This window comes from Chenopodium album, chromosome 16, assembly GCF_948465745.1.
Source record: "Chenopodium album chromosome 16, dcCheAlbu1.1, whole genome shotgun sequence".
NCBI classification, from domain to species: Eukaryota; Viridiplantae; Streptophyta; class Magnoliopsida; order Caryophyllales; family Amaranthaceae; genus Chenopodium; species Chenopodium album.
Genome location: NC_137849.1, coordinates 37990589 through 38005733, shown reverse-complemented (window position 1 = coordinate 38005733; position 15145 = coordinate 37990589). Strand labels below are relative to the sequence as shown.

Genomic DNA, 15145 nt, shown 5'->3' with positions numbered 1-15145 from the left:
GAGCAGAGCTCTTCCACAAAATGTGTGTGTCGCGATCAAAAGTTCTCCAATGAGACTCCGACTCACAGTTTCTGAGCAGGATTTTCCCCTGTAATGGATAATATAACTTTCCTGTTTCGGCAACAACTAGATAAGGTATTATTATATAACCGAATGGTACGTTTTCAAGGTCACAATATACCCTTTCCTGACAATCTCATTGGCTTTCTGTATTTTAAATTCTAAAGTTCCTGCTAACTTTATAACATTTTTTGTGTACATGGTAGCTTATAGAGATTTCAACCTGTCTCCCTTGGAGAAGTACACAACATTGCAGTGATCTCCTGCCTTGAGGCGGTAATGATCTCCTGCCTCAAGGCGGTAATGATCTGAGAAATGCACAGTGGTGTTCTTTCGTTGGGTTGCTCTAAATGAAAATTAGAAACATATTCTCCAAAGGAGGCTGTAACTTCTTACAACTTCTGTTCATGCAGGGGAGGCAGCTTGTATATAAATCATCGACTGTTATCTTCTTATATTCAGTTAAAAGTCATGTAGTTCAAAAGTAAATTCCTGTATTTTCTTTTAAGCAACTCGATCAAGCCTGAAACAAAGGCGAAAATTTCATAAAAAATGGATGTTTCTGTTGGGATCTCTGCTGAATAAGGTAATATAGTAATCTGTAGACTTTGGACTGTGGTTTTTTAATCAGTAATTAGTGAAGACAAACAAACTCCAAGAAGATAAAATTTGCCTGTGGTCCTGTGATTAGGAAGCGATCAAGGCTAATGTAATACGAGGAACTTGTTGATTCTGTGAATCTGAAGAACTTGCAAGTTTCCATCACTCCAAAGAACGAGGAATTTTTAGATACTCCGTACTAATAATTTGGCAAGTTTAAGAGTAATCTTACTGGTAGTTATGCTTTCGAGGTTTAATATAGGTTGGGTCAGTCATATAGGTTTCAAATCCAATTTCTGTAGGCACTAATTTCATAGGAGATTTTTTTTTTTTTCTTCAATCCTAGGATCACCTAAAATCGGGAGGAGAGCTCTAACAGTCTAACCTTTTATTAGGTAATTAAGAATTTGTAACAGTTCGTAAGGCCAAGAATACATTCTTTTACCTAAGTAACTGAACCTGTTTACGAACTATCTAATTAATCATGTGTAAACTTGTTAGAAGTTGAACTTTGGAATATCAATTAATGGACTCTTATTTTATCCGAGCTTACCTGAAATATAATAATTTATTTTTCCTGAAACTCATCCAAATTAGAAGAAATGTAGCTCATTTACTCAAGTGATACAATAAACTGAAATTTAGAAGACTGTAATTTGACGGGAGAAGTTACATACAGATTTAACAATTAAAAAAATAAAATAAATAAAAATTCGTCACAAAATTTAATTTTGGAGCATTTTGTTGTCCTAGTAACTATAGAAAGAGCTTTAGTGTTGTACTCAGAAACTGAACATAAAGTCAGTTTGCTTCTGTGCAGGTTTGTGAAGCGGGATTTACAATTTTAAATGAACCACTGACTGTTGTTATAAACAAAACTAATTTCTCATTTATATTAGGGGTTTTTGGTTCACAAAGTAGAGTTCAAAAGAATTGGAGATTAGGGAAAAAGAACGATGTATAATGAAACAGCATAACATTACAATAAGAAATTTGTTCCTATGGGTCAAAAATCAGTCGATCCTCTCTGACCGGATGACCATGCACTACAGTATCTTCTACCTGGACTTTCGTTTCTTACCGTTTTTACCAGAATTTTTCCCCTTCTTTGAATTTTGCTTCATCAAAGATTGCTTGGTTGCTTTCTTCTGTCTCTCTTTACGAACCTGTTCAAGATTTTTGATTTCCGAAGGAACATGTGCATTTGGTATTGAACGCTGTTGGTTGCGTCCGTTGAACCTCTTATTAAACCGACCACCACCTGCAACAAACAAAACACAGGTACTAAATGTAAGAACACTAAAAAGTAAAAAAAATCTTTTCGGTGTCCAATGAGAGACCAATAACAGGGATAATATCCTCCTAGGCACTAGGCATGCTCTAAAATCACCAAAAAGAACAAGTTTCAAATGCGCAAAAAGTGTAAACATAACCTGTCTGACATTTTGGGCAAAAACTTCAGGTTCTAATCAACAATTGAGTTAAGTAAAATGATGAGAAAGGCATAACAAGATGAGGGGCAGGCACATAGGTTGGAGCTGCATGGGCATGGGCAGCAAAACAAGTGCAAAGGGGCATGACCGACTAAAAGAGCATGATGCAACTCTCCTGCAAGATAATTGGGACTAAAACATCTCTCAAATGCTTTTCCTCTCTTTTAATCTTCCCTTGGGCCCTTATTAATAAACTTTCTCAAATACAAGTATGATTTTTATATCCACTTTTGGGGTTTCACTTTACACCCCCCCCCCCCCCCCCCCCCTTTCTTTTTTTTTTGGGTCACTATGTTTTTCTTCCAATTTCATAGTATTTTCTTTGCTAATTACATTTTTTTTCTGGATAGCTTTTTATGACAATTCATGTTAGTCAGCCCAAAATTATATTAGGACTTGGGCATGTTGTTGAGGTAAGTCAGTGGACTACGCAAGTCATCGACTCATCGTTATGAAAATCACAACCTATTTGCTAGTTATACATGCAATCTAAGTGGGTGACCAACATTATAAGTTACAGAAACCAAAAGCCCAGCTTTTGAACAATACCTGAAAATCCAGAGGAAGATCCCACATTGCCTCCACTATCGTGTCCTTTTAGAGCAATTTTATTGTGTGTACTAGCTTTCCACTTTTTATAAATCCCAGTTCTCTGAGCCTTCACTTTTTTCCCTCCTTCAGTCTTAATCTGTCCAATAACAATCATACATGCATAATTAAATAATTCGAGTGGGGAGATAGGGACAACCAAGGCAGCAATAATTAGCTCTTTTTATCAAGCATCTGGACCAATAATAGGAAGGAAAAATACAACTGGACAGACTTCTTAATAAAAAAATGTATAGAATGTGAATGGTCTCTGATAAATTCAACGTATTCAGTTAAAGATTATAAGTTTACAGATTCTACTTCAATAAACAAATAAGAGCAATGTTTTTGTGGAGCGATACAAGATTAATAATTCTGCTTCCAGTGTCTATGCACTCCATAGGATCTCAATAACATGTTTACTAGATTGCCAAGGTTGACAACAGCATATAAATTACTCTAAACAGAGTTCATTCAAGAAAAAATCCTATAAAAATGGATATTCGGCTAGACCCAGAAGTTGATGCAAATACGCAATGCAAGCAATCACCTCAATACCTGCAATACTTCTTAAATGACTGATAAAACGCAGATCTTAATTTATGTCACACAGCAACCCAACTAATCAACCCAAATGAGAAATGACCCATATATGAACTTTCTAGTTTGATGCTGGAAAAGAACAGATCTAATCAAACACAATATTAATATGTTTGAGACCGGCGGCTATTTTTGCTGACAATACATTCATTATTGCATACACAAGAGAGGATGAACACAGTGACCTCTTTTATAATTGTTCAGCAGAAAGTCAAGTTGGTAACCTTTTTCTCATCAAAACTTTCCGCTAACTTTCTTTCATAATTTTAGAGTTCGAGAGGGTAAGGGTTAAATTATTTAACAAGAGAGAGCACCACTACTAACAGACATCACACTATTCCAGCTTGAGTGGTTGACTGGCGAGTGGCGACTGCAGGTAACATTGTAACCTTTCATACTTATAAGCCCCAAAAAAGGAAAAAGAAAAAAAAAATCACTTAGCCAATAAATTTGCTTAAATGCAAAAAAAGTCTAATGGGAGACCAGAAATTTTAATGATCGTTGTTCCGCGAAAACAGCATAACTACAAAGAACATTTGACAATCAATTAAACAACAAAAGGTCTGAGAGAGGATTAATAGCATAACTGCATAAACATTCCAGGGACGGTCAGAAAGAGAGGGGGGGAGGGGGGGGGGGGGGGGGGGATATGTCACCAGTTCTCCACCATTAATTTCAGGTAAGCCCATATGTAACAACCATGACGTTACTACTTAATAGTTAATCCACTAAAAAAAAAAAGAAAAAAGGTGCAAATATAATTACTGTTTTCACTAATTAAAGAATCTGCAAATCCATACAAAGGAGAATGAAATGAAGTACCTTTCCAGTGGCAGTCACACGATCACCATTGTTAAGCTTGATAAACTTTTTGCTTTTCTGATGGATAAAAGTACAAATGTGTTAAAAAATATCTTCCACTAATACAAAATTGATCAGAGTTGACCAAAGAAGATCTTTCACACACAGAAGTACCTTATCCCAGTGGACTTTTTGTTTCTGCATTCCCACTTTATCATCTGCAACTAGATCCATAACAGCTGAATCCAACCTACAAAAGGAAGGAGAAAAAAAAAAAAAAAAGTTAAGCTAATTAGCCTATTGCAAAAGCAGTATATTTGGATCGCTAAGTTATTAAACCCTGACCGAGCATTATTGTGAATTTCTCAAAGGATCTTTGTCTACAAACACATTAGACATGAAATTTTTATTGATGGTCCATGCACCATCTAATTGGGATAAAAACAAATAATTTCTTTGTTTCTTTTAACTTGCAACACTTGTATTTCAATCAAAATTTATAACCAATAAGTAAAAATTATATATTTTTAATATTATGAAAGCATAACAGACACAAATCTGACAAGATCACACATGTATTTAACCAAAAAAAAAAGCAGCACCGGTTATGATGCTGAATAATTCTTTAGCAGCCTCACCTATTTGAACCAAAACCTAGTTCAGCTCGCATTGATAGTCCAGCCTCTGTATGCTGAGATAAAGCAAAGAAAATGAAGTTACAAATAACATTAAGGCACAAGAAGGTTATCACTTCAATACAGTAAGCCACAGAAGACAAGTACTCCCTCCGTTTCATAATAATCGCAACACTTTTCTTTTACAAATGTTTCATAATTATTGCAACACCTCCATATTTGGAAAGGACACAATTATTTTATATTTCTCTCCCACTAACCACACTTTCACATATATTTTATTATCTCTCTACTACCAACCCCAATTAATACTTTATTTTATATAATTTATTTTTCCTACTAACCCTAGTGTTTTATGAAACGGAGGGAGTAGCAATGTATCTCAGGGATGTCACAATGTCACATCAATTTCATGATGGACAATATCAGTACACCGTGTATGATAAGTTTTACCATAAAAGATCAGAGGAGAGAAAAATACCTGGTTTGTAGGCACTGGATTGATAAAATACTCCTCATTCTTGAAGCTCTTTGCTTTCCTTTTAGAACCAACAGTTTCTGATACAATAAAAAAAATTAAATAAATAAATAAAAAAGAGAGAGAGAGAGAGAGAGAGAGGCCTGTGAGACTGTAAGACTCTAAGATATCATAGTAAAGAAATAAAAATTTGAGCATAAGAAAATTAAAGTATAAAAATACCAGCTCCAAGGCCTCAAGATGCCAGGACATGGGAAAACTGAACCATTGAACAAGATAGTATAACAATTTCTTTCATTTCAGTATTTTCTTTTCTTCAAAAATTTAACTCTTCTAACCTACATTTGTAACAAATACATAGCTATACTATAGCCTAAAAGGGATGACTACACAGCTATCTTTAGGGCATAAGCTATGCATTCAGACACCTTCGCTGGGAGGATATCCAAGTATGTCAGTTTACTCATCAATACAGCCTTGCAGGTAATAAAATGAAAATGCAAGTTTTACCACAATGTCTAAGGTAATTTTTTAAAAAAAAAAAAATAACAAAAATACGCTATCAGTTTTCCTGTCCAGATATTACTATAGCTACACAAACCAAGAAAAAGTAGAAATGAAAACTATGCATGTAGATACTTTTATAGTTCCTTCTTTTTTTTTTTTTAGTTGCACCATATGGTGCTTTACACTTGCCAATGCAAAACTTTGGACATTAATTTCTTTAATTGGATTTTAGTAAAAATTTGATATTTGAAAAGTACAATTCAATACAAATCTAATTAGATCTCGCATGACTATATTTTTTCTTACATATAAAACACAAAAAATGGTCATGTAGGGATGTGTAAATAGTGAAAATATCCAAATGACTCGATTAAAAAAATGGAGGAAGTATTAGAGAGGAGAGAAATATAGAGTAAGAGATTTATTAAATAAAATTGGACCCCACAAAGTGAGGTTGTGGGTAATAAAAATTAAATAAAAAGTTATCATAAAAAGAATAAAGTAAAAGGTAGTAGAGCTTAGAAAAACAAATGAAAACGAAAAGTGGATTGAACGTAGAAAAACAGGGGGAGTATCTACTATGTACTATGAACACTAGGCCTAAAAGCATGTAAATTCCTCAAAATTTCTTTTAATTGCAAGATTCTCTCTCTCATCACAGTGGTCCCTCTTCAATCTCTACCCACAATACATAGATTACTAAAAGCTGTTGCCTCCCCTCATGTTGCCATTGAAAAGTATTTACTACTTATAAGCATTGCCTGCAAAAGAAGAAAAATACGAACATTGAAATTACAACACTTCATGCATTTATTTCCCATTGAGTGCGAGTAGAGCATCAATTCAATATAAACTTTTCCTCCTACATTTTAGGGCGAAATTTACAATGCTTTACCCTCACTGCCAGTCTGCCACACATATAGACAAGCACCCTAAGGAGAACGTGATTCACCCTTTCCTCACAAGCAGGCATAGCAGCACCGCGTCTATTACCAACAGAGCAATAAGCTTGAATTCTAAAATACTATGAAGATCCAGGATATCACGAAAATAGACTCAGTTTAGCATCCCTTGTAAAATGAAAGGAAAAGGTTATTGACGAATACCAAAATAAAACAATTAGCAAGGGACCATACTGACTTAATTCCATGATTACAAAACTCCTACATAATTAAAGACGTTGATGATTAAAATTGTGCATTAAAAACAGTGAAAAAGCAAAACAGGAACATCATTTTAAACAAAGAGAATATGTTTTAATCTTTCCATGCTACTGAAAGATTGCCGCCTGAGTTCCAATCAGCCAGAATATCTCAAACATCAGATTATATATTTACTTAAGAGGACTTCAAGTCATAAATATCTCATAAAATATACATTAAGTAGCACCTCTACAACAAGGGTTTCAAAATTAAAAGGGAAAAAAATCAGCAGCATCATAATAATAAAATAAGTGAAGAAGATAAACCTTCATTCTCCATTTCATTGACAAAATTGGACACAGGTTCCTCTTCCTGCATCAGCAAGACTCCCCGTCAAAACAAAATACCAATACAATAGCAAGTAACATTAAAAATCTCAATATCTTGAAAGTAGTGCTCAGATCACCTAAATCTCACTTATCTTATTAGTCCAAAACTTATTAGCCCGAATCTTATCTAAACTTAATAGCACTTATTGTATATTACATCACCTTATTGGAACTTGTTAGAATCTATTTCACCTTATTATAAGCTCTTAATAGACCTTATTGCATGCTTTCAATAGACCTTACTGGAACTTATTAACCGTTAATCCGTTATTTTATTTTATATGAACCTATTAATTTTATCTTAACTTATTAGCCCTTATACTATCTTATTGAGCTTATCACCCTTTTTTTTTTTTTTTTTTTAATCTGAACTTATAAACCCTATATATGTGAAAATAATGTGAAGACTGAAGAGAACATAGCCTAAAGAGGTTCCCTCCGTGCAACAGGTGGAGGGTAAGATCTATACTCCCTCCGTTTTTTTTTTAATGTATTGCTTTGACTTTTGCACTATCCACATACTGTTTTTGACTTAATTTTTTTACAATTATAAAATATATAAATGTTATTATATAATATATCATTATGTCTAACTTCATAATATAATTTTGTTATAGTTTTTGCTAATAGACAATAAAAGATATTAATGGTCAAAGTTACATCTCGGCAAATGTGCCGGTCAAACTGATGCATTTAAAAATACAATGGGAGTATTAAATAGATAGCTTATTTTGTAGAATGTAGGGGAATCACTGAAGAGTCCTAAAAAAAAGATGAAACTACCAATACTGGAGTACTAAATGCATCAACGGCAGTTCACATTGTAGTTCAGCATAGGGTATGAAGTACTGCATCTAAAACTCAAAGTATTACCTCGGCTTCCGTAACGGTGGAACATTGCTGCTGCACTTGTTTAATAATGTGATCATGGATGGCCTTTTTCTCCTTCATCACGTCAACCCATTGACTAGAAGGACCCTGCTGTCAGTAAAAACAATCTATTAGGAATTAAAAAATAAAAATCACATATGCAGAAGAGACAACCTTGTTAACCCTGTCTTTTTTTTTTCCTTGTTCTTTATTTCATGAAGCCGTGAGGCCCCAAGATAAGAAATGTCCACGGGAGCAAGGAATGATAAAGATAAATAAATATAAACTTGTCAAAAGCATATACATTGAAGGGTTGTCATCATTACAGTTTCCCAATCTACAAGCATGACAAATATAATAGATGATATTAAAGGTGTAATAAATCACTGGTTGATTTCCAAATGATGAATGCGACGATCATAAATTTTACAACGCCGCCACTTGCACAAAGTTTCAAAAGACAAAACACAAACATGTACACAGAAGCAAAGATTGATATAAGCACTTGTTATGATTTTCAAGAGAATGTGTATCAACATATTCCCACTTCAGCATAACAAATCACATACTTGTTGATGATACTACTGGACATAAATCCAGTAATTAGTTTTCAAATAGCCAAAACCGGGATCAAAATTTTCACAAGCACCACCTATATGCATGTAAATTTCAAGACAAACATTAACCCAACTCTAGTAAGTAAGATACACTGCTTTGCCTAATTTGTTACAATACTCTGTTATATAGTTTAGCAATGAATCAGAGTATGAACTAGCTGAGAGACCAGCATCAAGGTGTGGGGGTAAATTTTGAATTTGTCTTGTAATTTATCCAATAGATGTCAAATAATTAAGCTGACACTACTTTGATTTTGTATAACTTTCTTTCGGCTTCAAGCATAATAATCCCTCCATTCCTTGGTACATGCAACAAGTTAACATCATTATACACTCATTACAAGTCAAATTGTTGCATGTACTGAGAAAGGGAAGTGTATTAATAATTAATTCATCTATAAACCCACTTACTGACATACAAACAGAGCAGCTAAAAAATTCAGCAAGCCAGAACCTACAAGAGATATGATCAGGAGAGATGGGGTACAGTATGCACACAATGAGAAATTCATAAATAAAATCACCATATCTATTTTCAACAACATTTTGCTAGACTTTTAATACAGGAACAAACACATAATGAAAAAAAACTTAGAATAGCAAAAGAAACAATGCAGTGACAAGTATAAGAAATGCAATCATAAACTTAAAGTATAACCTTTCGACGCTTTGACATTGCAGCACGGCCTTCAGCCTCCAAAATTGTCTGCTTGGGTCTAGCTCACATTACCAATATTAAAGAATTAGATGATTGCCAAAACACAAGGTATGGATGCATGCAAGAGAGGAGATGGAGAAAAGACAAAAAAAAATAAAAAATAAAAATTTAACAAGCATAAAAAAGCAAACGTCAAAAATCAATGTGTACCTGAAGGATTTCAAGCGTTCAGTGAAAGCTAAAGCACTCAGCTCATTGCCTTCTAACTCACCTTTGAACATAGGATGCAAGCCTTCGCGGGGTAAATCTTTTGCCCTCCGGATTGATGCTTTTGAGGGTGCAGGTTTTGTCTTTATATACTGATGGGATGCATTTTTACTAGCCTTCAGCAAAGCTTGTATATCGGAAGATGAGTCAATGTTGTCCCGTACTTTATCTTGCACAAGATCTAAAGCAGTCTGCGGAAAACGCCCATACACAGTAACACCATTGGCCATAGCTTGTTCAATTTTATCCATAACCTGATTAATATCCTTTAGATATTCCTCCTCTGTTGGAGCAGGTCTGATGGGTTTTGACATAAAGAGATGAAGATCCAAAACGTAAGGGATATCTTCAGGTGTCACAAAAGAGTAAGCTGTACCGGTCCGACCATTTCTGGCAACTCTTCCAACACGGTGCACAAACATTTTAGGATTTGACGGGAAGTCCCAATTGAGTACATTATCAAGCAAAGGAATATCCATGCCTCTAGACGCAACATCTGTAACAATTAGCAGCTTAGTTTTTCCTGATCGGAATTTTGATATGCTTATTTTGCGAGCTTCTTGATCCATATCACCATAGCATATATTGGACTCAATACCCTCTATCAAAAGCAACGATCTCAGGAACTCTGTATGGTGTTTAGTGGAAACAAAGATTAACATTTGCTCCTCAGATCTAACCACGTCCCTAATCAAATATACTAAGGCTGCATTTTTCTCTTCGGGCCTCAAGGTAAAAAAGGTGAGCTTACAGTCTGCACTTATTTTCTTCTCCACATCTAGGCGTACAACCTGAGGATCTCGCAGACCAGCCTTAGCAAACTCTGCCAAAGCAGCTGGCATAGTTGCACTAAAAAGCAAAGTTTGCCTACTCTCACTCAACTGATTCAGAATGCTGTGCAGTTGCTCAGCAAAACCCATACCAAATAAAGAATCAGCTTCATCAAAGACCACAAATTCAACAGTTCGAAGTGTCATGTCATCCACCTCAGCCAAATGATGCATCAGCCTACCCGGTGTAGCAATAACAACATCAGGATTCTGAGCCAATTCTTCAAATTGATTTTCCATTGAATCCCCACCAACTAAAAGACTCATACGGAGATCTGCATATAAAATGACCACGAAAAAAAAAAGCGCAACAATAGTCTTAGAAATACACTCAAACGCAAAAATCTGTACCCACAAACCACACAACTCATATTGATTCTTCTAACTATATCAAAAACGCTTTATTAACCCCTTGATTTTCAGATAAAATGGTAATGGCAATACATACTTGATCCATTTAGTTACCATATCACAGCTAACAAAATTTTGTTTCTTATAAAAGGTCTCCCTCTCACCAAAATATAAACTACTCCCCCATTATATAAGATACATTGTTCTTGTCAAAGTTCGACCTCGTTAATGCCCGATAGGAGCAGGACATTCTAATTCGCTTATAAATAAACAGCAAAACACCATCATTTCACATATTATAAACAAAGAATTACACCATTAATTCAAAATTCCAAGCACACTACTTTCACATATTATAATCATAAAAACACACAACATCAAGCTACTTCTACACAACAAAAATACCCAAATTTCAAAATTTCAATCAAAACCATAATCAACAAAAATGATAAAAATAAATAAATAAATAACCTGTAAAACGCCCCAATTCTTTACAAAACTTCATAGTTTGAAGAGCCAAATCCCTAGTAGGAGACAAAATCAAAGCCCTAATCCCATGTTGAGGAACATGCTGCTTCAATTTCTCCAACATAGGAATAAGAAACGCCGCCGTTTTACCAGACCCAGTTCGCGCCATAGCAACAACATCAGACCCAGCAAGAATAATCGGCATAGTTTTGCGTTGAATTGGAGTTGGTACTTTGTAACCCTTCCTTTTGATTCCATTGAAGACATTAGGGCTAAGTCTTAGGGATTCAAACCCACCTCCTTTTGCTTTCTTGCTTGCTTTCTCTTTGTGAGCTAGCTCTGATTGTGAGCTCACGAGGAAACCTCCACTGTGCTTGTCTTTCGCCATTGGAGATGGCGAAGAAGGAGGAGAGAGAATGGAGGGAGGTTTTAGGAAAGGGTTTTAGCGTTTTACAGGTGAAGGGGAAGACTAGCAGGTGCAAGGGAGCAAACTCATATAAATAAAAGTTTGGCGTAACCATGCTCGTATAGAGATGTCAAAAACTAATTCGACTCAGTTTAAAAATAACTTAAGGTTAAATAAAAGCTTCTCAATTGATGTTTTCTATAGGGTTAAAACTGTCTTTTTAACCAATAAAATAGAGATAACAATGTAATTTTATGATTTTTTTCCTCTACCCTCTTTCTCACTACTCTAGCTATACTCCTCCAGACCACCACCATCAACACTCCCCACTGCTCCGCCGCTCCAACCCCACGACATAGCACCACCTTGTAGCCCCAACTACTCGTCAGTTAGCAAATATTTTTCCCTAAGGGATAAATATGGGTCCAATTTACATACTTTGTTATTAGGGCTGATAAGTCTATTTTATATATATTTTTATTCCTTGTTCCCATGATCATATTTATGCTTATTTGAACTCTGCGGAGCTATTTTTATTACTAATATACGTTTTCTAGTGTTTTTGTAGAGTTGGTATTATTTTGTAAGAATTTGCATATTTATGATAATTCCCTAGCTTATTGAGCCACAACGAAGATATTAGAGTCAGATCGTATTTTATGACCAAATATTTGAAGCACAAGATCGAGTTAATTAAATTTGATTTGGTGATTAAGGGTTTGATTCGTTTGGAGTACTAATTTTACTACAAGTCCAAAATATTTTAGGAAGAACGAAATAACGAACCGAGTAATAAGGCCACGAATCATAAGACAAAGCTTAAATTATAGGTCCAAGTGGAAAAGAGGCCAAAACTACAAATACTCTTGCTGGGCAAAGATAGACGGGCCCGATCGGGCGGCCCAATTCCCGATCGGTGAGCGTGTTGCTGGGCGGAAGCTCCGTATGTTGTGAACCAACTTGGGTTTGTGAAGTTGGGCCTGCTGTTTTGGGCATTGTCGGTTTGGGTGGATTATACCCAACTCACGCAGCTTTCACGCAACTTCTTGATATACGTAATTAGTTTCTCTAGTCCTAGTTTGAGTGGGGAATAAAAGTTGACTTTGAATAAACTTTTTTTTCTTTTCCTATATAAGTGGAGTTGTAGTAGTAGAGCTGTCAAAAACTGATCCAATTTGAGGACTCGACCGGAACCGGCAATGATCTGAACCCAACCTATACTCGAACAATGGGGTGAAACTAGTGACCTGTAACCCGACCTGAACCTGACCTGATCTTAACCGAAAACCGATTTGATTCAATACTTTATGACCTGAACCCAAACCTAAACCCGACCCGATAGTAACTGTCAATAGATTAAATCCGACCCGACAACAATCTGAACCCAAACTAGTATCCGACCCAATTAAAACCTGTACCCGAGTCATGGAAGGTTTAATAAAATTTTATATAACTTTTGTTCAACTTAACTGGTATAATTTTGTAAACCTTCAATCCGATTTAATAAAATCTTTTGTCAGCTTATATTCCTTTTGTTCTCTATTACTCGTATATAGGTTTAGTAAAATCTTGATGATGCTTGATCGAATTATGGAAGGCGTAATTATATAGTTCAACTTGACCACATCAATATTTATTAGAATTGAACTTGAACCAAAACCCGACTCAACACTAACCCGAACTCGAATGTACAATCTTATTAACCCATCCAAACCCGACTCAACACAACCTGAACTTGAAATTGAACCCGGTCTGAATTTGACTCGAATTGAACCCGACCTATATCCGAAAAGGTGAACGACCTGTTATAATCTGATCTGAAATTGACCCGACCCGAACATGATTTGAAGCTAAATTGACCCAACATAACCTGATCCTGATATAACCCGAGACCTGATTTGACTCGACCCGACCTGAACTCGACTTGATTACCCGAATTGACAGCTCTAAGTAGTAGTACGTAGAGGAGGTTAGTTTTATTTTTTATTTTTTGTTCTTTTATTAGTTTAGTTTCGTATTAGCTATAGGTTTAGTTTCATCAGTTTAGAGTATTATTTTAGTATTAAAATACTTTCGTTTTCCTTGTTTTATTATTATTGTTTTTAGTTTAATTCTATTTATTGTTTTCTTCTTAGTTTTCATTATTATTGCTTTTATTATTTTTGTTATTATTGTTTTCTTATTAGTTTTATTATTATTGCTTTTGATCATGCTTAATTTAGTTGCTTTATTTAATTGTTTATTGATTTTAATTATATTTATTTTAATTGCTTTGATTAGTTTAGATTTAATTATGTACAAGTAGTTTAATTCTAGGGTTTTTGGGGATCCATAATTAATATGAAGGGATAAATTATTACTGTTGATTGTTAATATTGTGGGTTAATTTTCTATTGATTGTTATAATGCTATGCAATTAGATTTGCGCAGGTTTAATTGTATGAGTTATGCAATATTGATTCGAGATTCGAGAGATAAGAATTGATGCTTAGGCTTAGTTTTAATAGGCAGGTTAATTTATAAATGGCTAAGTCAAGATTCGAGAGATGCGATTTAATACCGGTAGATTAACACTGTGATTATAATACGTAGCGAAAACCCTTTATAATCTGGTTAATTTATGCATTGATAATTGGTTGTTATGTTTTTATCCTGGAGTATTAATTTTTGGTGAACTTGTGACCCTAGATTTTTTATTATTGATTTCTTCCCAATTATTCTCCTTAGTTTAATTCCGTAAAAAAATAATTTGGTTACTTGATAGTTTAGATTATAATAATTAATTAGGAATAGAAAGACTTGTTTCCCTGTGGATTTGACCCTACTTCCCTATCTATTATTAATTAGTGGTTTTAGGAATTACTTTTGATTAGGTGATACGACTTTAGCCTGTCAAGGGTATCATTTGTTGGGTTGGTCAGCTTATTGTCGCGAAACGACAATTCGTTGAAGCAGTCTTTGAATAATATTCTTTCCATCATTTAAGCAACTTATGTGTTACTTATCGAATTTTCAATTTCAAAATCTAGTGGCTTTGCCGTAAGAAATGGTCGGCGTAAATGGTTGGTTAGGGTTGTCGTATGTAATGTTGTTGGCTTGTTCACTGAGATTTTGGTGAAGAAACCGCCTTTGTTACATTGAGAAAGCAAGAAGAAAGGAGGAAGTAGTGTAAGTCAACAACATTTGAGAAACATCTTATTATGTTTCTCAATTGAGAAAATAGGGCTTGTTCCTTAACTTAATTTAGATTTAGATATATTTGGATATAATAATTTAGCATGATTTAACTTCAAACTAGAAGTGATCTGATTATTAGACCCAACCTACACCTAATTACCCGAATTTACATGACAAAAAGTGTGTCAATAGTCTCAATACTCAATAG

The 15145-nt window shown here is 34.7% G+C and overlaps 1 protein-coding gene across 1 annotated transcript; it reads right to left on the bottom strand.

The window, feature by feature from the left end:
• Positions 1-1388: 1388 nt before the first annotated feature.
• LOC145586457 (putative DEAD-box ATP-dependent RNA helicase 29) lies at positions 1389-11816 on the bottom strand. The gene is made up of 11 exons (XM_081643298.1): positions 11358-11816; positions 9649-10810; positions 9439-9496; positions 8167-8271; positions 7231-7276; positions 5259-5335; positions 4781-4833; positions 4317-4392; positions 4164-4220; positions 2703-2841; positions 1389-1921 (listed from the first exon to the last, which is right to left on the bottom strand). The coding sequence occupies exons 1-11, from the start codon at positions 11740-11742 to the stop codon at positions 1719-1721; spliced, it is 2361 nt and encodes a 786-aa protein (XP_081499424.1). The 5' UTR covers positions 11743-11816; the 3' UTR covers positions 1389-1718.
• Positions 11817-15145: the final 3329 nt, after the last annotated feature.

What these genes read in the sequence shown, in the direction of transcription:
- LOC145586457 (XM_081643298.1), bottom strand. Translation starts at nt 11,742, where the DNA reads ATGGCGAAAGACAAGCACAGTGGAGGTTTCCTCGTGAGCTCACAATCA. An exon ending in GAACGCTTGAAATCCTTCAG is followed by an intron (nt 9,497 to 9,648) that starts GTACACATTGAT and finishes AATGTGAGCTAG; the next exon opens with ACCCAAGCAGACAATTTTGG. An exon ending in CCACCGTTACGGAAGCCGAG is followed by an intron (nt 7,277 to 8,166) that starts GTAATACTTTGA and finishes TTGCTGATGCAG; the next exon opens with GAAGAGGAACCTGTGTCCAA.